The 27,328-nt window shown below is 48.9% G+C and overlaps 1 protein-coding gene across 1 annotated transcript in view; it reads left to right on the top strand.

Moving 5' to 3' along the window:
* Positions 1–2,640: 2,640 nt before the first annotated feature.
* LOC306794521 (pancreatic secretory granule membrane major glycoprotein GP2-like) overlaps positions 2,641–27,328 on the top strand; it is a gene marked incomplete at its 5' end in the record, with an annotated part of 115,315 nt that continues 90,627 nt past the window's right edge. The window contains one exon of the mRNA XM_079292628.1: positions 2,641–2,659. Within this exon, the coding sequence (XP_079148754.1) occupies positions 2,641–2,659 (19 nt within the window). The remainder of the gene's footprint in view (positions 2,660–27,328) is intronic.

A 27,328-nucleotide genomic window follows, 5' to 3' on the forward strand; every position in this document is an offset into this window, starting at 1 on the left:
TGTTAAATATTTAACTGCCATGTACTAATGAGTGTTTGATACTTACATTTACAACCCTAACCCTTGCATTAAATCATACTGGGATGTTTGCTGAAATTGATAGGATGGCCCTACCTAGAACTGTTGGCCCTACCTAGAATTCATAAGATGCTCAAATGGTTGAGTGATCACTGGAATTGGAGCCAGAGGAGCCGGCTTGATGGTCTGGTTTGGTTTACCTGTCATTTGGCATGTATGACATGTTTTTATACATCAGGACACATCCCTCTTCACACGAGGCCAAAAAAAAAAAAATACCTCAGAACGTAGTCATATGTCTTTCGAACTCCCAAATGCCCCGATTGATCGTGCGACGTCCTCAGCACTTCTTCCCGGAATTTGGATGAGACCACAACCTGAAAAACAGGATTACCCAGAAAGTACTCTCCATTTGGCACCCATTTCCTCACAAACAACCCATCTAACCTCAGATAACCTTTCGCAGCACTCTTCCCATCAACACTCTAGATCACGTGGTCGAACAACTCACTAAGCGCAGGATCAGCCCGTTGCTCTGCCACCAAGTCGCTGCGGGAATCCGACAAAAGAGAGTCTGGTGTATCCACAGAGAAGGCCCCACTGTCGTCTGTGATAGTCTGCTCAACTTCAGATGCTGCCTCCCCACGGCACAGAGCCTGTGTAACTGTGCAAGCTGTAAAAACATCAGGGAAACACTGTGCACCCTCATCAGGTATTTTCGTAACAGAGGGAAAAGATGTTACTACAGGAGGTGGCAGACCGTCAGCCCACACACGGTTACCAGCCAGGTCGTTTCCCAGGATGATATCCACCCCTCTGATTGGCAATGCAGGACGTACACCCATGGCTACCTCGCCCTGAACCAAACCACAGTCGATCTCCAACCTATGCAATGGCACAGGCAGTATATTCAAAGCCATTCCCCGCATTGGTGTTAGTACCCTGAAAAAAAGGCAGCACTGAACTCACAATGAAGGAATTAAAAGCCCCCGTATCCCTCAGTATCTTTACCGGTACCTTAACATCACTCCCCGGCAATGAGACATGTCCAGTAGACACAAAACCTGCGAAAGCTGACTGTTCCAGGCGACAATCGACTCCAGGAACCACCTGCTCACATGAAGGAATTACACAGAGAGAAGTAACACGACTGACATGTCAGACAGGAGCAGCCAGTGCAACAGGCCTAGCATGCAACAGGCCTAGCATGCGCACCAACTCATAGGCTCTTAGGACAGCAGCCTTGACAGACACATAGATCTTACTTTCAGCCACACTGAGCGCAGAATACGCTTGCTGCGCCGTACCGGTGAGAACGCATTGTAAAAGTAGTGTGCGGTCAATATCCGACCAATCTCTGCTCTCAGCTACACGCTCAAAAAGCGAGAAAAATGTATCCGGGTCTTGTTCACAAAAACGAAGAACAAACCTCAAATTCACGGTAACATCAAAAGCACGTGATGGCCCAGCAGAACCAGCAGCAACCTGCCTCACGCCACCAACATCAGTCAAACTCAACCGGCGCTCTTCCAGTTCAAGTCTCTTAATTTCGACTTGCAACAAGAGTAACTCTTTGCGCTGCGCAAAAGTTAACTCTGCGACGTTACTCACCCGAGGTTCACCAGAAATGGATGCACCAAACGTGTCCGCCACTGCCCCCCCAGCGTGTAGCTTGGACTGGAGAACACCCACGTCGAACTGATTTTCCTTTAAAATGTTCTCCTTCAACCATTTATCCCCCACATCCATCCTAAAATGCTCAGCAATCTTCACCAATTGCTCTCGTGAACACTGGTCCAATAACTCCTCTGATGGAGCTCTCAAAAAATCCTCCACAGAAGCCATAGCGGTTTCTTTTTTCCCCTCTCTGCCCGAATCACAAAATGAAAAGTGCAACAGGAAAACCTTTAAACTACACCGCAGCCAGAAAACAAACGGCCCATACACAGCCAAACATTACCGTAATCCCATCCCTCTAACTGCCTAACCAGAACGAACTAAACTCCCCCTAGTCTTCAGGTGCTACTTATGGTGGGTACTTACGCACTAAAAAACGGAGGCTCGGCAAAGCAACCGTGAACTGGCCACCCACCTGCAGCCTCGGACGTGCCCCCGAGACAACTGCTCTAACCACTTTCACACCACACTACAGAAACCCCCCAACGACCTCCAAAGGGAGTCCGCTCTTCAGCCTAACAGGGACAGAACAACAGCAATTAACTCAGCGTGTAAAAAGGACCATCCAGACTCTGACACAAAATCATCAGCATAACAGGTCGGCGACACTCACACAAAACAACTCAAATGTCTCACAACAAGCAGATTGCGCAACCGCTCAACACATGGCACACAGCCTACAATGCTACAGCTGCTACAAATCTGAATTACAGCAGACACCAGGTCAATCAGAAGTGGACGAGCCCCCATATGTCACAGCCCGGCTCAGAGACTGGAACAAAATAGGGAGACAAAGAGCTGGCGGCCAAAAGTAGGGGTTTATTTGTCTCGCCACAAACACAATGTTCACAGCATTTTCACAAATAACAGTAACAACTGCGGTGAGCCCATCAACAAAGGTCTTCCTTCCCACCCTCGCCTGCCAACTGGAAAGGGTATTTAAGGATGAGCCACCCCAGCACAGGTGAGACTCATCCTGCTGACGGTCCTCCACTCAGCACCTGTAACAGATTAGACACAACCCCGGCACCTCGTGTATGATAGGAGGAGGGTCGTCACAGTAAGTGTGTCATGAAAACTTGATACTTAGTTTTTGGTTTGTGAAAAAATTAAGACCACCCTGCTTTGAATCTTGGAACACAGCCCACATACATGATTCAGTAAAACAATTAATGAAAACTCTGACTGCTTCCTTATCTGTCATTTCATAATTTACTGTAACATTGTTTACGGTAAACACTACAATGGAAGGTCCTGAGTGATGAATGACTACGGTTAGGATAGCTTATTGATCAGGGGACAGGAAGTCCAGATGCAGAATCGGGCAAACGATCCGTTCAAGCATCAACTTTTACCACTAATGTCATCCTCTGGATCGATTGTCATTCTTGAGATTACATTTTGCAAAAAAGAATGCGACATGGATGAAATAAAAGCTATTCATTGTTTTTCAAATGTGTAAGTAGCTGTAAGATAAAGAACAAATCATGCGACTCGATTAACCCATGATAGCCTTTATTGTCTTGAAACTCTGTGGTTGAGTGTTCTTATGCTGCATGCCAACACTCCTTCATCTTGCACATTTCAAACAGTCACATTGTTGAAGTGCCTTTTAATTAAATTTAATCCTTTAAGTACCCCAACCTATTACACATTGTTTATTTTGATGAGTTGACTTTCCAGTTAGTTACACACCTACTTAAACCATTCAGATTCACTGGCAGGTACTTAATGGCGTGACTGTAAAAGGGGAACCACACACATTTTAAAGATTCCTGCGTGTTATTCCTATGACCTGAGCCTCCCATCCATTGTGTATGGAGCAGCATCAGACTTTATACTGATTAGAGATTTACTTCCCTGGTTTCTGGCTTTGAGAGAGTCATGTTCATAAAGACTGATTGAAATGATTGAACTTCTCTAGACCATGGAAATAACAGATTGGTATTCTTAAGTTAATTTAGATGGTGGTACCCTTTACTTTTTTAATGAATAAACTATGTTACTTTTAACTAAACTAGAAATAAACAAAAAAGGGAACTGAATGCTGGACTAAACATATAGAAGATATATAAATCTACTGATAAGTTATAATAATATCTTCACAATCATTACACTCTTTTTCAAAAGAACTTAAAAGAACTGATACTCTTAAATGGATGGTGACCGAAAGATAATATGTTTGTTTGCTTATTGTCTTTTATTGAAGATGCTTTAAATAATTGCAGAATTGTTATTCTCACCCATTAAGAAGGCTACTATGACACCTTCACTGCAGACCCCTCGAACAAATCAATCATCCTCATTTTCTATGATCATGCACCAGCCAGTAAAGGTCTGCGTGCATTTGTTTTTACGAGGGTAACCAATATCATTTGAGATACAACATTCATTAATACTCAATGTACTTTGAAGCAAGTACATCGACACTAAATAACTTTCGAACAACTTCCTTGCTGAACGAATTGTTCCTCTTTTAAATTTGAACACAAGAAGACTATTTTGTGTGCGTTTGTGTACGACTACTTCAGATCTCATCTCTTCGAAATTGTAATGGTGTTTTCATTATGTCACTAACAGCTTTATGTTATAGAGAAACATTTGGATTTTGGGATGTTATTGAGATGGATATATGGAGTTTTTCAGTCATTGTAAGTGTCACAGCCCGGCTCAGAGACTGGAACAAAATCGGGAGACAAAGAGCTGGCGGCCAAAATTAGGGGCACCTCGTGTATGATAGGAGGAGTGTATGTATCTATCTATCTAGAGCGAGAGCGAGAGCGAGATCTATATATAGAGAGAGAGAGAGAGAGCGAGAGATCTCTAGCGAGAGAGAGAGAGAGATCTCTATCTAGAGAGCGAGAGAGCTCTATCGAGAGCGAGAGAGCTCTATCGAGAGAGAGAGAGATCTCTATCTAGAGAGCGAGAGAGAGAGAGAGAGAGAGAGAGAGAGAGATATAAGTGTTATTTACTGATTGTTTTCGTGTTGGAATACATGTTAAATATTTAACTGCCATGTACTAATGAGTGTTTGATACTTACATTTACAACCCTAACCCTTGCATTAAATCATACTGGGATGTTTGCTGAAATTGATAGGATGGCCCTACCTAGAACTGTTGGCCCTACCTAGAATTCATAAGATGCTCAAATGGTTGAGTGATCACTGGAATTGGAGCCAGAGGAGCCGGCTTGATGGTCTGGTTTGGTTTACCTGTCATTTGGCATGATGATCGACACTAAAATAACTTTCAAACAACTTCCTTGCTGAACCAATTCTGATAATCTGTGTCATTATAAATGCACAATGGGAGGTTTGGTTCACTAGTTATGTCGAAGCAATTTCATTCGATTGATACAAACATTGAAACAACACATTTATGGGTCTGTGCCAACTTTTACTGTACAAAGCCTTGTTGCAGTGCTGCAGCCTCACAGCCGAGACGCATAGGAGCCAAAGGAGCACATGCGAACAGGTAATTCATTGATTTGATTTTAAAATAAGTTATTCATTTTAAACTGCCTGGTTGATATTGTTAGCATTTTACACACACACACACACACACACACACACACACACACACACACACACACACACACACACATATATATATATATATATATATATATATATATATATATATATATATATATATATATTTAAAACTCCAGAATTTCTTAACTTTGTAAGATATGTCTTTTTTAACTTTTGTGCCATTTTTTCAGAAACTTTCAGAAACTTTTGCAGTTGCAGTCAATTAATATTTAAAAAAAAGTCTGCACATGTATGACAATTTTGTGTAGAATGGGCATTTTAATGTATATCTTGATCAATCGGAATTTAAATCTCCAAACATCTTTTGCGATTATGAAACCATATAACACATTTAAGGTCCATGCCTATGCATCCTTGGGTTGGGTATGCAGTCTCTGAGTGCTTTCTAGTTGTTGGTTTTTTTGGAATTTAATTAAATACATTTGGTCGGCAGGTTTATATTTGGGGCTTTGGAGAATGGCACATCTAATCATGTTGCCTGTGCTGCTTTTGGGATTGATAAGTAAGTATGAAATTCAGTCCGTTTCAATTAAATACATTTTTAGTTTTGTTGTATTTCAGTAAATTCACTAACAGACTTGATGTTAGCAGAGCAGACTGATTGTTATCCAATTATATCTATGTGTTTGTTTTCATAGGTACGGTGACTCCTCAGACAACAGGTGAATTGAAGTTTAGATAATCTCTTAGTAATTTATTCATGTTATTAACATGTCAGTCATACAGTTGCTTTAGTTATCACTTCAAGATTATACACATTTCCCCTGGATTGCTGCTAATACTGCTGTTTGTAATTGTTATATGTATATATATATATATATATTAGGGGTGTAACGGATCACAAACCTCACGTTTCTGTTCGGATCACGGTTCAGGAGTCACGGTTCGGATCATTTTTCGGATCAACAAAGAAAAGGGGAGGAGACAAATATAACTTTGCTTTCAATGTATTAATTGAAGAACTTCGGGCTATAGTCTTACATGAAAACAAAAATATTGAAGATGTCCAATTTGAAACAAAATGAAATAAATAAATAAAAATAAAACATTCAAGAATTCTGTTAAGTTTAAGTGCAACATGAGGTATGTTGATATCCTCGTCCTTTCATCAATGTTGAAAGAAAGAAACAGCCAGTGAGCTTCCACTGTTACACTGAACTGAACTGCTCAGCAACAACTTGGGTCTGTGTTTACTTCCTGTCAGGTCATTCAAATACACAATAATGTTCACCATTACTGTGACATTATTTTCAAAAAGATGAGAATATCTCCATTGTCTGGGGAGAGGGTCGACCTTTCTGTGGAGACTGGAATATTATTGGGCCTCTCTAGCTTCACTCTGATACTTCTGTCAGCACCTGAACCAGGTGTGTGTCTGTGTGACTCTCACAGAGGGGGCGTGTCTACAGAACCGGACTAAGAATCACTCCGCCGTGGTGAAAGCGGTCTCTAGTCTTTTCCTTCTCATAGAGGTCTGGAACAGCTTCACACTGAAGTGGGTGCGTGAGTGGATTTCGTAGCGTGGCTCAAGCATTTTAACCAGATTTAGAAATCCTTTGTTTTCTACACCGGAGTGTCCCCGTCGCTGACAGACGGGATGGTGTCTCTTCATATGTGTGGACATGCCGATGTTTTGCCGTTGTCGCGTGTCTTTCTCTTTAAATAACGCCGACATACCGTAACGCTTTGTCCACCACCCTCATCCGTCATTATACAGGGAGGACAAAATGTTCCCAAACTTACGACTTAAATGACGCCGCGGCTTCTGGCGTTCCTCCGCTCGCCATGACGTCACCATTAAATGCTTCTAAGCTGCTCCGTTCACGTGAACACACTACTGCTTTATATCTGTTCACTGACACTCTGCATTGATATTCGGGGACTTGTTACTTGAAAAGGAACAGCAGCAGTATAACTTTATTACACACTATGATGATTACACTGTAAAAAAGAAAAGAATAAAAATACTCGATTGATCCGCGGTTCACGAGTGATCCGAACCGTGAGGGCTGATCCGAACGGATCACGGATCGATCCTTGATCCTTGACACCACTAATATATAGAGACATACATAGATACAAAATACACAATTTACATCCTCTGCCAGTGTGGAGTTTGCAGAGGTACCACACCCAAGGCATTGCTTTGCTTTGCTTTAACTTACAAGTTAACAAGTTACAAATACCAGGCTGATGTATCAATTAAATACAGTTTGATTTTTGTTGTATTTACGTAAATTCACTAAATTACTTTTGTTTTTGATGTTAGCAGAGCACACTGATATGTATCCAATTATATCCATGTGTTTGTTTTTATAGGTACGGTGAATTGGAGTTTAGATAATCTCTTAGTAATTTGTTCATGCTATTAACATGTCAGTCATACAGTTGCTCTCGTTATTACTTCAAGATTATACCCATTTCCCCTGGATTGCAGCTAATACTGCTGTTCATGACTGTTATATATATATATATGGACATATATATATATATATATATATATATATATACAAAATACACAATTTACATCCTATGCCAGTGTGGAGGTTGCAGAGGTACCACACCCAAGGCATTGCTTTGCTTAATTTACAGGTTAACAAGTTATGAATACAAGGTTGAAAGGTGGAGTTTCACCGCCACCCTCTGGTTGCACTTGGTATGTGGTACAAAGATCACTGTGCTGCACCTGCAACTATGCCCAACGGTGATTTCATAGTGTACAAAACAAGATCTTCAGGTGGTGTTACATTGCTTTTTAAATTAGAACTTTTTGACAGAAGTAATTTTGACTGTCCCATAAAGCAAAGCCAGTGAGCCTTTGAGCGAATTCTGTCTTTTCTAATGTTTTCTGTGACATGTTTTTCTGTTTTTTGTGACATCTGTGCTGTTCCTGCTATAACATGCCATAATGGATGCTGGGAAAAAGGTTTATTTTGGTTGGTCAGAATATTTGATGAAGAGAGTCCACAAAAACACAAATAACACAAAAAGCATATTTTGTATTTAGGATCAAACATTGGTATGATAGACATTGGTATGATAGGTTAGGTGTGGTGATCTAGAAATGTCCAAAAAAACACTTTGCAATATTTGCCAATAACACCACGATGGATGGACATTCCATCCATTTTGTTCTTTCTAGGACCCCTCTACCCAATTACCGGAACAAGAAGCACTGCCGTAGATGATGGAAGTTCTCCTAACATTCCCCTGCAACGACGATTTCTGTATTTCGGACGGTCGCATAATCAGATTTATGTATGTAAATATAATATTAGCAAATACAAAATCCATATATTTTATGTTTTGTGGAGGAATCCACTTTTCATTCACTGGTTAGCAAATCACTTCCAACACTGAACTGTGTTGTAAATGTGCAACAAATAAATGAATGAAGTTAATTTATAAATTGGTTAAGTGAAAAAAAAATGCACTATGTTATTAAACTAATGCAACTTTATATTTGACTTCAACTGAAACAGGTATTAAAGAAGTACTGCAGTTAGGTTGTTGTCAATATATTGTTATAATAAGGTTATGAAGTACGAGCAATACATATGTTGGTGGGTGGAGTAAATGTTACTAATTCTTCGTTAGTAAGAACTGGTTAACTTGTTTCCAGGTGAACCACAATGGACATCTGACCTTTAACTCACCTTGGGGAAGTTACACCCCTCAAAGGTTTCCACTGCATGGATCCAGGGACGTCATTGCTCCACTCTGGACAGATTTAGACAACAGAGCGAATGGTCAGGTCTACTACAACCAATACACCAGTGGCAGCATCCTCCACCAAGCTACGCAAGACATTAATCGCTACTTCCCAGGATTGAGTTTCAATGCCAACTGGGTATTTGTTGCAACATGGTATGAGGTGGCCTACTATCCCGACACTGGAACAGTAAGTTATCTTGTTCTAAATGAGGAAACACATGACGTGTATTTGACATATTACAACATATATTTACTATAACAACCACAAGTCATTTTTTTTCCAGCAAACAACAGTTCAAGCAGTCTTGATCTCTGGTGGCCAGTACTCATTTGTGCTGATGAATTATGGGAAAATAGCGTCAACAAACCTAAATATACAGGTTAGAGGCATTCCAATGATATGTGACTTACAATGTAAAAGTGGCCATGACTTACTTAAACCTGAATGCAGATGTGCAAAAACAAAAAATAAAACTACTTGTATTTATGTGACATGTATTTCCAGGCTGGATATGACACAGTGAGCTCCACTCACCATTTCACCATCCCTGGATCATTCTCTAACAATGCATCAGGCAGTAACTCAAATTTCCGCCTGAGCAGCAATGTCAATGTGCCCGGTCGCTGGGCTTTCCGGACAGACCATGGATCAGAAGGCTGTACTTACAATGGTAAGATCAGAACCAGAGGGTGGTCACCATATAGTTCTTTATAGTAATGTGGATATGTGTTCACCACTCCACGGAGATATGTATTAAGTGTTTGTTGAACGAAATAAACAATGTATATTTTGCTGCAGACAGCTGAGTATAATGTGCATACTGCTATTACATTACAATATGGTGACATATAATTGAATTGCAAGTTAAGTTTTTTCATTTCATGCCAAAGTAGTTCTCAAAAGGCAAGCGCTGACCACGACAATGTAATGTCTCAAGTTGAAGGCGGCTGGCGACTTTTCTTGCAAGGCATCCTCTTCTTTATCCCCTAATTTTTGTCACCGTTCTACTGTTTATTATGAAAACAAAGGCAACATTGTCCACAAAGAATTCAAGTCAAATGTCTGATAATGTAAAAGTAATAGTGTCGACTCGTTTCACTCTATTCCGTGAAGTGAACTTTTCCTTTCTTTCTTCTGAAGGTGAATCCGTGCAGCTTGGTGACACATTCTGGAGTGACAGTACCTGTGCACAGAAGTGCACCTGCACCTCAGCAGGCCTGCAGTGTCACAACCAACGCTGCTCCTTTTCCCAAATCTGCCAACCTACTGCCTTTCAGTTCAGCTGCCAGACGGTGCGGAGAGGCACCTGCACCATCAGTGGTGATCCACATTACTATACCTTCGATAACAAAGTGTTTCACTTCCAAGGCACCTGCACTTATGTTCTCTCTGAACAATGTGGTCGTGGGTTGCCCTACTATAGAGTAGAGGGCAAGAACGAGCATCTGGGCAGCACTCGTGTTTCCTGGACACGACTGGTCAAAGTGTTTGTCTATAATGAAACCATTGAGCTTGTCAAGGGACGTCGTGGTGCAATTAAGGTTGGTATTAAGAAATAAGTCTCCACTTGCTGTGATATTTTAGTTTTGTTCATATTTTTACAACTATGTCTTTGCTTGTTGGTGTGTTTACAGGTTAATGGCATCTTCGCACACACTCCATGCTCTCTCAACAATGGCACGGTCCAGGTTTACGAGTCAGGTTTTTCTGTGGTCGTCAGTACTGACTTTGGTTTGGAGGTGTCTTATGACACAAATCATTATGTTCGGATCAGGGTGCCCTACACTTACCAGAATGCAACATGTGGCCTGTGTGGAAACTTCAACAATGACCTCAAGGATGACTTTCAAACCCGCCAAGGAAAAGTTGTCAGCTCTGATGTGGATTTTGCCAACAGCTGGAAAGCATTGGGAGACAATGAGCCTGGTTGTGATGCACAGTGTGGAGGTCTGAGCTGTGCTGCCTGTACGAAGGCTCAGGCAGCTTTATACAGCAATACTGCTCATTGTGGTATCCTCCAGAGCACTTCTGGACCTTTTGCCGCTTGCCATCAACAACTTCCCCCACAGACCTTTTTGCAAAGCTGTGTGTATGATCTGTGTGTAGGAGAAGGATATCAACCCATTCTGTGCCAAGCCCTAAATGTGTATGCAAGTCGGTGTCAACAGAATGGTGTACAGCTGCCAAGCTGGAGGAGGCAAGGCTTCTGTGGTATGTCTGTCAGTCAAAAACATTATTTCATATAATCCTTGGGCTGTCATGATGTCAAGATACATCTTGTTTTCTTTTGTCTAGAAATCCAATGCCCAGCAAACAGCCACTTTGAGCCGCGAGGCACAGCATGTCCAGCTACCTGTGTCAGCCCCAATTCTACCTTCGACTGCCCTCTTCCTGTCCAGGAGAGCTGCATCTGCAATTCAGGCTACATACTTAGTGGTGGGGTCTGCATCCCTCATGCTGAGTGTGGCTGCAGCTTTGAGGGTCGCTACTACCGCTCTGGAGAAACTGTAATACTAGACAACGACTGTGGGAGACGTTGTAGCTGCAGTTATGGCTCCATGACTTGCCGTTCCCATGGTTGTGGTCCACTTGAATCATGCCGTGTGGAGGAGGGAGAAAGAGGATGCAGACCTAACAGCTATGGAACAACAACAGCTGCCCCAACAACAACTGCAGCCCCAACAACAACTACAGCCCCAACAACAACTGCAGCCCCAACAACAACTACAGCCCCAACAACAACTGCAGCCCCAACAACAACAGCTGCCCCAACAACAACAGCTGCCCCAACAACAACTGCAGCCCCAACAACAACTGCTGCCCCAACAACAACTGCTTCCCCAACAACAACTGCTGCCCCAACAACAACTGCTGCCCCAACAACAACTGCAGCCCCAACAACAACAGCTGCCCCAACAACAACTGCAGCCCCAACAACAACTGCTGCCCCAACAACCACTGTAGCCCCAACAACAACTGCTTCCCCAACAACAACTGCAGCCCCAACAACAACTGCTGCCCCAACAACAACTGCTGCCCCAACAACAACTGCAGCCCCAACAACAACAGCTGCCCCAACAACAACTGCAGCCCCAACAACAACTGCTGCCCCAACAACAACAGCTGCCCCAACAACAACTGCTGCCCCAACAACAACTGCAGCCCCAACAACAACTGCTGCCCCAACAACAACTGCTTCCCCAACAACAACTGCTGCCCCAACAACAACTGCTGCCCCAACAACAACTGCAGCCCCAACAACAACAGCTGCCCCAACAACAACTGCAGCCCCAACAACAACAGCTGCCCCAACAACAACTGCAGCCCCAACAACAACTGCTGCCCCAACAACAACTGCAGCCCCAACAACAGCTGCCCCTACAACAACTGCAGCCCCAACAACAACTGCTGCCCCAACAACAACTGCAGCCCCAACAACAACTGCAGCCCCAACAACTGCTGCCCCAACAACAACTGCAGCCCCAACAACAACAGCTGCAGCAACAACAACTGCAGCCCCAACAACAACTGCTGCCCCAACAACAACTGCAGCCCCAACAACAACTGCAGCCCCAACAACAACTGCTGCCCCAACAACAACTGCTGCCCCAACAACAACTGCTGCCCCAACAACAACTGCAGCCCCAACAACAACAGCTGCCCCAACAACAACTGCTGCCCCAACAACAACAGCTGCCCCAACAACAACTGCAGCCCCAACAACAACAGCTGCCCCAACAACAACTGCTGCCCCAACAACAACAGCTGCCCCAACAACAACTGCAGCCCCAACAACAACTGCTTCCCCAACAACAACTGCTGCCCCAACAACAACTGCTGCCCCAACAACAACTGCTGCCCCAACAACAACTGCAGCCCCAACAACAACAGCTGCCCCAACAACAACTGCTGCCCCAACAACAACTGCAGCCCCAACAACAACTGCTGCCCCAACAACAACTGCTTCCCCAACAACAACTGCTGCCCCAACAACAACTGCTGCCCCAACAACAACAGCTGCCCCAACAGCAACTGCAGCCCCAACAACAACTGCTGCCCCAACAACAACTGCTGCCCCAACAACAACTGTAGCCCCAACAACAACAGCTGCCCCAACAACAACTGCAGCCCCAACAACTGCAGCCCCAACAACAACTGCTGCCCCAACAACAACTACAGCCCCAACAACAACTGCAGCCCCAACAACAACTGCTGCCCCAACAACAACTGCTGCCCCAACAACAACAGCTGCCCCAACAACAACTGCTGCCCCAACAACAACTGCAGCCCCAACAACAACTGCTGCCCCAACAACAACAGCTGCCCCAACAACAACTGCTGCCCCAACAACAACAGCTGCCCCAACAACAACTGCTGCCCCAACAACAACTGCAGCCCCAACAACAACTGCTTCCCCAACAAGAACTGCTGCCCCAAGAGCAATTGCTGCCCCAACAACAACTGCTGCCCCAACAACAACTGCAGCCCCAACAACAACTGCTTCCCCAACAACAACTGCTGCCCCAACAACAACTGCTGCCCCAACAACAACTGCTGCCCCAACAACAACTGCAGCCCCAACAACAACAGCTGCCCCAACAACAACTGCTGCCCCAACAACAACTGCAGCCCCAACAACAACTGCTGCCCCAACAACAACTGCTGCCCCAACAACAACTTCAGCCCCAACAACAACTGCTGCCCCAACAACAACTGCTGCCCCAACAACAACTGCAGCCCCAACAACAACTGCTTCCCCAACAACAACTGCAGCCCCAACAACAACTGCTGCCCCAACAACAACTGCAGCCCCAACAACAACAGCTGCCCCAACAACAACTGCTGCCCCAACAACAACTGCAGCCCCAACAACAACTGCAGCCCCAACAACAACAGCTGCCCCAACAACAACTGCAGCCCCAACAACAACTGCTGCCCCAACAACAACTGCTGCCCCAACAACAACTGCTGCCCCAACAACAACTGCAGCCCCAACAACAACAGCTGCCCCAACAACAACTGCTGCCCCAACAACAACAGCTGCCCCAACAACAACTGCAGCCCCAACAACAACAGCTGCAGCAACAACAACTGCAGCCCCAACAACAACTGCTGCCCCAACAACAACTGCAGCCCCAACAACAACTGCAGCCCCAACAACAACTGCTGCCCCAACAACAACTGCTGCCCCAACAACAACTGCTGCCCCAACAACAACTGCAGCCCCAACAACAACAGCTGCCCCAACAACAACTGCAGCCCCAACAACAACTGCAGCCCCAACAACAACAGCTGCCCCAACAACAACTGCAGCCCCAACAACAACTACAGCCCCAACAACAACTGCTTCCCCAACAACAACTGCAGCCCCAACAACAACTGCAGCCCCAACAACAACAGCTGCCCCAACAACAACAGCTGCCCCAACAACAACTACAGCCCCAACAACAACTGCTGCCCCAACAACAACAGCTGCCCCAACAACAACTGCTGCCCCAACAACAACTGCTTCCCCAACAACAACTGCTGCCCCAACAACAACTGCTTCCCCAACAACAACTGCTGCCCCAACAACAACTGCTTCCCCAACAACAACTGCTGCCCCAACAACAACTGCTGCCCCAACAACAACTGCAGCCCCAACAACAACTGCTTCCCCAACAACAACTGCAGCCCCAACAACAACTGCTGCCCCAACAACAACTGCAGCCCCAACAACAACAGCTGCCCCAACAACAACTGCTGCCCCAACAACAACTGCAGCCCCAACAACAACTGCTGCCCCAACAACAACTGCAGCCCCAACAACTGCTTCCCCAACAACAACTGCAGCCCCACCAACAACTGCTGCCCCAACAACAACTGCAGCCCCAACAACAACTGCTTCCCCAACAACAACTGCAGCCCCAACAACAACTACAGCCCCAACAACAACTGCAGCCCCAACAACAACTGCTGCCCCAACAACAACTGCTTCCCCAACAACAACTGCTGCCCAAACAACAACTTCAGCCCCAACAACAACTGCTGCCCCAACAACAACTGCTGCCCCAACAACAACTGCAGCCCCAACAACAACTGGTTCCCCAACAACAACTGCAGCCCCAACAACAACTGCTGCCCCAACAACAACTGCAGCCCCAACAACAACAGCTGCCCCAACAACAACTGCTGCCCCAACAACAACTGCAGCCCCAACAACAACTGCAGCCCCAACAACAACAGCTGCCCCAACAACAACTACAGCCCCAACAACAACTGCTGCCCCAACAACAACTGCTTCCCTAACAACAACTGCAGCCCCAACAACAACTGCTGCCCCAACAACAACTGCAGCCCCAACAACAACTGCTGCCCCAACAACAACTGCTGCCCCAACAACAACTACAGCCCCAACAACAACTGCAGCCCCAACAACAACTGCTGCCGCAACAACAACAGCTGCCCCAACAACAGCTGCTGCCCCAACAACAACTACAGCCCCAACAACAACTGCTGCCCCAACAACAACTGCTTCCCCAACAACAACTGCTGCCCCAACAACAACTGCAGCCCCAACAACAACTGCAGCCCCAACAACAACTGCAGCCCCAACAACAACAGCTGCCCCAACAACAACTGCAGCCCCAACAACAACTACAGCCCCAACAACAACTGCAGCCCCAACAACAACTGCTTCCCCAACAACAACTGCAGCCCCAACAACAACTGCTGCCCCAACAACAACTGCAGCCCCAACAACAACAGCTGCCCCAACAACAACTGCTGCCCCAACAACAACTGCAGCCCCAACAACAACTGCAGCCCCAACAACAACAGCTGCCCCAACAACAACTGCAGCCCCAACAACAACTACAGCCCCAACAACAACTGCTGCCCCAACAACAACTGCTTCCCCAACAACAACTGCAGCCCCAACAACAACTGCTGCCCCAACAACAACTGCAGCCCCAACAACAACTGCTGCCCCAACAACAACTGCTGCCCCAACAACAACTACAGCCCCAACAACAACTGCAGCCCCAACAACAACTGCTGCCGCAACAACAACAGCTGCCCCAACAACAGCTGCTGCCCCAACAACAACTACAGCCCCAACAACAACTGCTGCCCCAACAACAACTGCTTCCCCAACAACAACTGCTGCCCCAACAACAACTGCAGCCCCAACAACAACTGCAGCCCCAACAACAACTGCAGCCCCAACAACAACAGCTGCCCCAACAACAACTGCAGCCCCAACAACAACTACAGCCCCAACAACAACTGCAGCCCCAACAACAACTGCTTCCCCAACAACAACTGCAGGCCCAACAACAACTGCTGCCCCAACAACAACTGCTGCCCCAACAACAACAGCTGCCCCAACAACAACTGCTGCCCCAACAACAACTGCTTCCCCAACAACAACTGATGCCCCAACAACAACTGCTTCCCAAACAACAACTGCTGCCCCAACAACAACTGCTGCCCCAACAACAACTGCAGCCCCAACAACAACTGCTTCCCCAACAACAACTGTAGCCCCAACAACAACTGCTGCCCCAACAACAACTGCAGCCCCAACAACAACTGCAGCCCCAACAACAACTGCTTCCCCAACAACAACTGCAGCCCCAACAACAACAACAGCTGCCCCAACAACAACTGCAGCCCCAACAACTACAGCCCCAACAACAACTGCTGCCCCAACAACAACTGCAGCCCCAACAACAACTGCTGCCCCAACAACAACTGCCCCAACAACAACTGCAGCCCCAACAACAACTACAGCCCCAACAACAACTGCAGCCCCAACAACAACTGCTGCCCCAACAACAACTGCTGCCCCAACAACAACTGCAGCCCCAACAACAACAGCTGCCCCAACAACAACTGCTTCCCCAACAACAACTGCAGCCCCAACAACAACTGCTGTCCCAACAACAACTGCAGCCCCAACAACAACTGCTTCCCCAACAACAACTGCAGCCCCAACAACAACTGCAGCCCCAACAACAACAGCTGCCCCAACAACAACTGCTGCCCCAACAACAACTGCTTCCCCAACAACAACTGCAGCCCCAACAACAACTGCTGCCCCAACAACAACTGCAGCCCCAACAACAACTGCTGCCCCAACAACAACTGCTTCCCCAACAACAACTGCTGCCCCAACAACAACTGCTGCCCCAACAACAACTGCTGCCCCAACAACAACTGCAGCCCCAACATCAACAGCTGCCCCAACAACAACTGCTGCCCCAACAACTGCAGCCCCAACAACTGCAGCCCCAACAACAACAGCTGCAGCCCCAACAACAACTACAGCCCCAACAACAACTGCAGCCCAAACAACAACTGCTGCCCCAACAACAACAGCTGCCCCAACAACAACTGCTGCCCCAACAACAACTACAGCCCCAACAACAACTACATCCCCAACAACAACTGCTGCCCCAACAACAACTGCTGCCGCAACAACAACAGCTGCCCCAACAACAACTGCTGCCCCAACAACAACTACAGCCCCAACAACAACTGCTTCCCCAACAACAACTGCTGCCCCAACAACAACTGCAGCCCCAACAACAACTGCAGCCCCAACAACAACTGCAGCCCCAACAACAACAGCTGCCCCAACAACAACTGCAGCCCCAACAACAACTACAGCCCCAACAACAACTGCAGCCCCAACAACAACTGCTTCCCCAACAACAACTGCTGCCCCAACAACAACTGCTGCCCCAACAACAACTGCTGTCCCAACAACAACTACAGCCCCAACAACAACTGCAGCCCCAACAACAACTGCTGTCCCAACAACAACTACAGCCCAAACAACAACTGCTGCCCCAACAACAACTGCAGCCCCAACAACAACTGCTGCCCCAACAACAACAGCTGCCCCAACAACAACTACAGCCCCAACAACAACTGCTGCCCCAACAACAACAGCTGCCCCAACAACAACTGCTGCCCCAACAACAACTGCTGTCCCAACAACAACTACAGCCCCAACAACAACTGCTGCCCCAACAACAACAGCTGCCCCAACAACAACTGCTGCCCCAACAACAACTGCAGCCCCAACAACAACTGCTGCCCCAACAACAACTGGTTCCCCAACAACAACTGCTGCCCCAACAACAACTGCTGCCCCAACAACAACTGCAGCCCCAACAACAACTGCTGCCCCAACAACAACTGCAGCCCCAACAACAACTGCTGCCCCAACAACAACTGCAGCCCCAACAACAACTGCAGCCCCAACAACAACTGCAGCCCCAACAACAACTGCTGCCCCAACAACAACTGCAGCCCCAACAACAACAGCTGCCCCAACAACAACTGCAGCCCCAACAACAACTACAGCCCCAACAACAACTGCAGCCCCAACAACAACAGCTGCCCCAACAACAACTGCAGCCCCAACAACAACTACAGCCCCAACAACAACTGCAGCCCCAACAACAACTGCTGCCCCAACAACAACTGCAGCCCCAACAACAACAGCTGCCCCAACAACAACAACTGCTGCCCCAACAACAACAGCTGCCCCAACAACAACTGCTGCCCCAACAACAACTGCAGCCCCAACAACAACTGCTGTCCCAACAACAACTACAGCCCCAACAACAACTGCAGCCCCAACAACAACTGCTGTCCCAACAACAACTACAGCCCAAACAACAACTGCTGCCCCAACAACAACTGCAGCCCCAACAACAACTGCTGCCCCAACAACAACAGCTGCCCCAACAACAACTACAGCCCCAACAACAACTGCTGCCCCAACAACAACAGCTGCCCCAACAACAACTGCTGCCCCAACAACAACTGCAGCCCCAACAACAACTGCTGCCCCAACAACTGCTTCCCCAACAACAACTGCTGCCCCAACAACAACTGCTTCCCCAACAACAACAGCTGCCCCAACAACAACTGCAGCCCCAACAACAACTACAGCCCCAACAACAACTGCAGCCCCAACAACAACTGCTGCCCCAACAACAACTGCTTCCCCAACAACAACTGCAGCCCCAACAACAACTGCTGCCCCAACAACAACTGCAGCCCCAACAACAACTGCTTCCCCAACAACAACTGCATCCCCAACAACAACTGCTGCCCCAACAACAACTGCAGCCCCAACAACAACAGCTGCCCCAACAACAACTGCTGCCCCAACAACAACAGCTGCCCCAACAACAACTGCTGCCCCAACAACAACTGCAGCCCCAACAACAACTGCTTCCCCAACAACAACTGCAGCCCCAACAACAACAACAGCTGCCCCAACAACAACTGCAGCCCCAACAACTACAGCCCCAACAACAACTGCTGCCCCAACAACAACTGCAGCCCCAACAACAACTGCTGCCCCAACAACAACTGCCCCAACAACAACTGCAGCCCCAACAACAACTACAGCCCCAACAACAACTGCAGCCCCAACAACAACTGCTGCCCCAACAACAACTGCTGCCCCAACAACAACTGCAGCCCCAACAACAACTGCTTCCCCAACAACAACTGCAGCCCCAACAACAACTGCTGCCCCAACAACAACTGCAGCCCCAACAACAACAGCTGCCCCAACAACAACTGCTGCCCCAACAACAACTGCTTCCCCAACAACAACTGCAGCCCCAACAACAACTGCTGCCCCAACAACAACTGCAGCCCCAACAACAACTGCTTCCCCAACAACAACTGCTGCCCCAACAACAACTGCTGCCCCAACAACAACTGCTGCCCCAACAACAACTGCAGCCCCAACATCAACAGCTGCCCCAACAACAACTGCTGCCCCAACAACTGCAGCCCCAACAACAACAGCTGCCCCAACAACAACTGCAGCCCCAACAACAACTACAGCCCCAACAACAACTGCAGCCCAAACAACAACTGCTGCCCCAACAACAACAGCTGCCCCAACAACAACTGCTGCCCCAACAACAACTGCTGTCCCAACAACAACTACAGCCCCAACAACAACTGCAGCCCCAACAACAACAGCTGCCCCAACAACAACTGCTGCCCCAACAACTGCAGCCCCAACAACAACTGCTTCCCCAACAACAACTGCAGCCCCAACAACAACTGCTGCCCCAACAACAACTGCTGCCCCAACAACAACTGCTGCCCCAACAACAACTGCTGCCCCAACAACAACTGCTGCCCCAACAACAACTGCAGTCCCAACAACAACTGCTTCCCCAACAACAACTGCAGCCCCAACAACAACTGCTGCCCCAACAACAACAGCTGTCCCAACAACAACTACAGCCCCAACAACAACTGTAGCCCCAACAACAACTGCTGCCCCAACAACAACTACAGCCCCAACAACAACTACAGCCCCAACAACAACTGCTGCCCCAACAACAACTGCTTCCCCAACAACAACTGATGCCCCAACAACAACTGCTGCCCCAACAACAACTGCTGCCCCAACAACAACTGCTTCCCCAACAACTGCAGCCCCAACAACAACTGCTGCCCCAACAACAACTGCAGCCCCAACAACAACTGCTGCCCCAACAACAACTACAGCCCCAACAACAACTGCTGTCCCAACAACAACTACAGCCCCAACAACAACTGCTGCCCCAACAACAACTACAGCCCCAACAACAACTGCTGCCCCAACAACAACTGCTTCCCCAACAACAACTGCTGCCCCAACAACAACTGCAGCCCCAACAACAACTGCTGCCCCAACAACAACTGCTGCCCCAACAACAACTGCAGCCCCAACAACAACAGCTGCCCCAACAACAACTGCTGCCCCAACAACTGCAGCCCCAACAACAACAGCTGCCCCAACAACAACTGCAGCCCCAACAACAACTACAGCCCCAACAACAACTGCAGCCCCAACAACAACTGCTGCCCCAACAACAACAGCTGCCCCAACAACAACTGCTGACCCAACAACAACTGCTGTCCCAACAACAACTACAGCCCCAACAACAACTGCTGCCCCAACAACAACAGCTGCCCCAACAACAACTGCTGCCCCAACAACAACTGCTGCCCCAACAACAACTGCTGCCCCAACAACAACTGCTGCCCCAACAACAACTTCAGCCCCAACAACAACTGCTGCCCCAACAACAACTGCTGCCCCAACAACAACTGCAGCCCCAACAACAACTGCTTCCCCAACAACAACTGCTGCCCCAACAACAACTGCAGCCCCAACAACAACTGCTGCCCCAACAACAACTGCTGCCCCAACAACAACTGCAGCCCCAACAACAACAGCTGCCCCAACAACAACTGCTGCCCCAACAACTGCAGCCCCAACAACAACAGCTGCCCCAACAACAACTGCTTCCCCAACAACAACTGCAGCCCCAACAACAACTGCTGCCCCAACAACAACTGCAGCCCCAACAACAACTGCTGCCCCAACAACAACTGCTGCCCCAACAACAACTACAGCCCCAACAACAACTGCAGCCCCAACAACAACTGCTGCCGCAACAACAACAGCTGCCCCAACAACAACTGCTGCCCCAACAACAACTACAGCCCCAACAACAACTGCTGCCCCAACAACAACTGCTTCCCCAACAACAACTGCTGCCCCAACAACAACTGCAGCCCCAACAACAACTGCAGCCCCAACAACAACAGCTGCCCCAACAACAACTGCAGCCCCAACAACAACTACAGCCCCAACAACAACTGCAGCCCCAACAACAACTGCTTCCCCAACAACAACTGCAGCCCCAACAACAACAGCTGCCCCAACAACAACAGCTGCCCCAACAACAACTACAGCCCCAACAACAACTGCTGCCCCAACAACAACAGCTGCCCCAACAACAACTGCTGCCCCAACAACAACTGCTTCCCCAACAACAACTGATGCCCCAACAACTGCTTCCCCAACAACAACTGCTGCCCCAACAACAACTGCTGCCCCAACAACAACTGCAGCCCCAACAACAACTGCTTCCCCAACAACAACTGCAGCCCCAACAACAACTGCTGCCCCAACAACAACTGCAGCCCCAACAACAACAGCTGCCCCAACAACAACTGCTTCCCCAACAACAAGTGCAGCCCCAACAACAACTGCTGCCCCAACAACAACTGCAGCCCCAACAACAACTGCTTCCCCAACAACAACTGCAGCCCCACCAACAACTGCAGCCCCAACAACTACAGCCCCAACAACAACTGCTGCCCCAACAACAACTGCAGCCCCAACAACAACTGCTGCCCCAACAACAACTGCCCCAACAACAACTGCAGCCCCAACAACAACTGCTGCCCCAACAACAACTGCTGCCCCAACAACAACTACAGCCCCAACAACAACTGCAGCCCCAACAACAACTGCTGCCGCAACAACAACAGCTGCCCCAACAACAACTGCTGCCCCAACAACAACTACAGCCCCAACAACAACTGCTGCCCCAACAACAACTGCTTCCCCAACAACAACTGCTGCCCCAACAACAACTGCAGCCCCAACAACAACTGCAGCCCCAACAACAACAGCTGCCCCAACAACAACTGCAGCCCCAACAACAACTGCTGCCCCAACAACAACTGCTGCCCCAACAACAACTGCAGCCCCAACAACAACTGCTTCCCCAACAACAACTGCAGCCCCAACAACAACTGCTGCCCCAACAACAACTGCAGCCCCAACAACAACAGCTGCCCCAACAACAACTGCTGCCCCAACAACAACTGCTTCCCCAACAACAACTGCAGCCCCAACAACAACTGCTGCCCCAACAACAACTGCAGCCCCAACAACAACTGCTTCCCCAACAACAACTGCTGCCCCAACAACAACTGCTGCCCCAACAACAACTGCTGCCCCAACAACAACTGCAGCCCCAACATCAACAGCTGCCCCAACAACAACTGCTGCCCCAACAACTGCAGCCCCAACAACAACAGCTGCCCCAACAACAACTGCAGCCCCAACAACAACTACAGCCCCAACAACAACTGCAGCCCAAACAACAACTGCTGCCCCAACAACAACAGCTTCCCCAACAACAACTGCTGCCCCAACAACAACTGCTGTCCCAACAACAACTACAGCCCCAACAACAACTGCAGCCCCAACAACAACAGCTGCCCCAACAACAACTGCTGCCCCAACAACTGCAGCCCCAACAACAACTGCTTCCCCAACAACAACTGCAGCCCCAACAACAACTGCTGCCCCAACAACAACTGCTGCCCCAACAACAACTGCTGCCCCAACAACAACTGCTGCCCCAACAACAACTGCTGCCCCAACAACAACTGCAGTCCCAACAACAACTGCTTCCCCAACAACAACTGCAGCCCCAACAACAACTGCTGCCCCAACAACAACAGCTGTCCCAACAACAACTACAGCCCCAACAACAACTGTAGCCCCAACAACAACTGCTGCCCCAACAACAACTACAGCCCCAACAACAACTACAGCCCCAACAACAACTGCTGCCCCAACAACAACTGCTTCCCCAACAACAACTGATGCCCCAACAACAACTGCTGCCCCAACAACAACTGCTGCCCCAACAACAACTGCTTCCCCAACAACTGCAGCCCCAACAACAACTGCTGCCCCAACAACAACTGCAGCCCCAACAACAACTGCAGCCCCAACAACAACAGCTGCCCCAACAACTGCTGCCCCAACAACAACTGCAGCCCCAACAACAACAGCTGACCCAACAACAACTGCTGCCCCAACAACAACTGCTTCCCCAACAACAACTGCTGCCCCAACAACAACTGCTGCCCCAACAACAACTACAGCCCCAACAACAACTGCTGCCCCAACAACAACTGCTTCCCCAACAACAACTGCAGCCCCACCAACAACTGCTGCCCCAACAACAACTGCTTCCCCAACAACAACAGCTGCCCCAACAACAACTGCTGCCCCAACAACAACTGCTGCCCCAACAACAACAGCTGCCCCAACAACAACTGCAGCCCCAACAACAACTACAGCCCCAACAACAACTGCAGCCCAAACAACAACTGCTGCCCCAACAACAACAGCTTCCCCAACAACAACTGCTGCCCCAACAACAACTGCTGTCCCAACAACAACTACAGCCCCAACAACAACTGCAGCCCCAACAACAACAGCTGCCCCAACAACAACTGCTGCCCCAACAACTGCAGCCCCAACAACAACTGCTTCCCCAACAACAACTGCAGCCCCAACAACAACTGCTGCCCCAACAACAACTGCTGCCCCAACAACAACTGCTGCCCCAACAACAACTGCTGCCCCAACAACAACTGCAGTCCCAACAACAACTGCTTCCCCAACAACAACTGCAGCCCCAACAACAACTGCTGCCCCAACAACAACAGCTGTCCCAACAACAACTACAGCCCCAACAACAACTGTAGCCCCAACAACAACTGCTGCCCCAACAACAACTACAGCCCCAACAACAACTACAGCCCCAACAACAACTGCTGCCCCAACAACAACTGCTTCCCCAACAACAACTGATGCCCCAACAACAACTGCTGCCCCAACAACAACTGCTGCCCCAACAACAACTGCTTCCCCAACAACTGCAGCCCCAACAACAACTGCTGCCCCAACAACAACTGCAGCCCCAACAACAACTGCAGCCCCAACAACAACAGCTGCCCCAACAACTGCTGCCCCAACAACAACTGCAGCCCCAACAACAACAGCTGACCCAACAACAACTGCTGCCCCAACAACAACTGCTTCCCCAACAACAACTGCTGCCCCAACAACAACTGCTGCCCCAACAACAACTACAGCCCCAACAACAACTGCTGCCCCAACAACAACTGCTTCCCCAACAACAACTGCAGCCCCACCAACAACTGCTGCCCCAACAACAACTGCTTCCCCAACAACAACTGCTGCCCCAACAACAACTGCTGCCCCAACAACAACTGCTGCCCCAACAACAACTGCTGCCCCAACAACAACTGCTGCCCCAAAAACAACTTCAGCCCCAACAACAACAGCTGCCCCAACAACAACTGCTGCCCCAACAACAACAGCTGCCTCAACAACTGCAGCCCCAACAACAACAGCTGCCCCAACAACAACTGCAGCCCCAACAACAACTACAGCCCCAACAACAACTGCAGCCCCAACAACAACTGCTGCCCCAACAACAACAGCTGCCCCAACAACAACTGCTGACCCAACAACAACTGCTGTCCCAACAACAACTACAGCCCCAACAACAACTGCTGCCCCAACAACAACAGCTGCCCCAACAACAACTGCTGCCCCAACAACAACTGCTGCCCCAACAACAACTGCTGCCCCAACAACAACTGCTGCCCCAACAACAACTGCTGCCCCAACAACAACTGCAGCCCCAACAACAACAGCTGCCCCAACAACAACTGCTGCCCCAACAACTGCAGCCCCAACAACAACAGCTGCCCCAACAACAACTGCAGCCCCAACAACAACTACAGCCCCAACAACAACTGCAGCCCCAACAACAACTGCTGCCCCAACAACAACAGCTGCCCCAACAACAACTGCTGACCCAACAACAACTGCTGTCCCAACAACAACTACAGCCCCAACAACAACTGCTGCCCCAACAACAACAGCTGCCCCAACAACAACTGCTGCCCCAACAACAACTGCTGCCCCAACAACAACTGCTGCCCCAACAACAACTGCTGCCCCAACAACAACTTCAGCCCCAACAACAACTGCTGCCCCAACAACAACTGCTGCCCCAACAACAACTGCAGCCCCAACAACAACTGCTGCCCCAACAACAACTGCTTCCCCAACAACAACTGCTGCCCCAACAACAACTGCAGCCCCAACAACAACTGCTGCCCCAACAACAACTGCTGCCCCAACAACAACTGCAGCCCCAACAACAACAGCTGCCCCAACAACAACTGCTGCCCCAACAACTGCAGCCCCAACAACAACAGCTGCCCCAACAACAACTGCTTCCCCAACAACAACTGCAGCCCCAACAACAACTGCTGCCCCAACAACAACTGCAGCCCCAACAACAACTGCTGCCCCAACAACAACTGCTGCCCCAACAACAACTACAGCCCCAACAACAACTGCAGCCCCAACAACAACTGCTGCCGCAACAACAACAGCTGCCCCAACAACAACTGCTGCCCCAACAACAACTACAGCCCCAACAACAACTGCTGCCCCAACAACAACTGCTTCCCCAACAACAACTGCTGCCCCAACAACAACTGCAGCCCCAACAACAACTGCAGCCCCAACAACAACAGCTGCCCCAACAACAACTGCAGCCCCAACAACAACTACAGCCCCAACAACAACTGCTGCCCCAACAACAACTGCAGCCCCAACAACAACAGCTGCCCCAACAACAACTGCTGCCCCAACAACAACTGCAGCCCCAACAACAACTGCAGCCCCAACAACAACAGCTGCCCCAACAACAACTGCAGCCCCAACAACAACTGCAGCCCCAACAACAACAGCTGCCCCAACAACAACTGCAGCCCCAACAACAACTGCAGCCCCAACAACAACTGCTGCCCCAACAACAACTGCAGCCCCAACAACAACAGCTGCCCCAACAACAACTGCTGCCCCAACAACAACTGCAGCCCCAACAACAACTGCAGCCCCAACAACAACAGCTGCCCCAACAACAACTCCAGCCCCAACAACAACTACAGCCCCAACAACAACTGCTGCCCCAACAACAACTGCTTCCCCAACAACAACTGCAGCCCCAACAACAACTGCTGCCCCAACAACAACTGCAGCCCCAACAACAACTGCTGCCCCAACAACAACTACAGCCCCAACAACAACTGCTGCCCCAACAACAACTACAGCCCCAACAACAACTGCAGCCCCAACAACAACAGCTGCCCCAACAACAACTGCAGCCCCAACAACTGCTGCCCCAACAACAACTGCTTCCCCAACAACAACTGCTGCCCCAACAACAACTGCTGCCCCAACAACAACTGCTGCCCCAACAACAACTACAGCCCCAACAACAACTGCTGCCCCAACAACAACTGCAGCCCCAACAACAACAGCTGCCCCAACGACAACTGCAGCCCCAACAACAACTGCTGCCCCAACAACAACTGCTGCCCCAACAACAACTGCAGCCCCAACAACAACTGCAGCCCCAACAACAACAGCTGCCCCAACAACAACTGCAGCCCCAACAACTACAGCCCCAACAACAACTGCTGCCCCAACAACAACTGCTGCCCCAACAACAACTGCTGCCCCAACAACAACTGCAGCCCCAACAACAACTGCTTCCCCAACAACAACTGCTGCCCCAACAACAACTGCAGCCCCAACAACAACTGCTTCCCCAACAACAACTGCAGCCCCATCAACAACTGCT

The sequence above is a fragment of the Melanostigma gelatinosum genome (assembly GCF_949748355.1).
Source record: "Melanostigma gelatinosum genome assembly, chromosome: 21".
NCBI lineage: Eukaryota > Metazoa > Chordata > Actinopteri > Perciformes > Zoarcidae > Melanostigma > Melanostigma gelatinosum.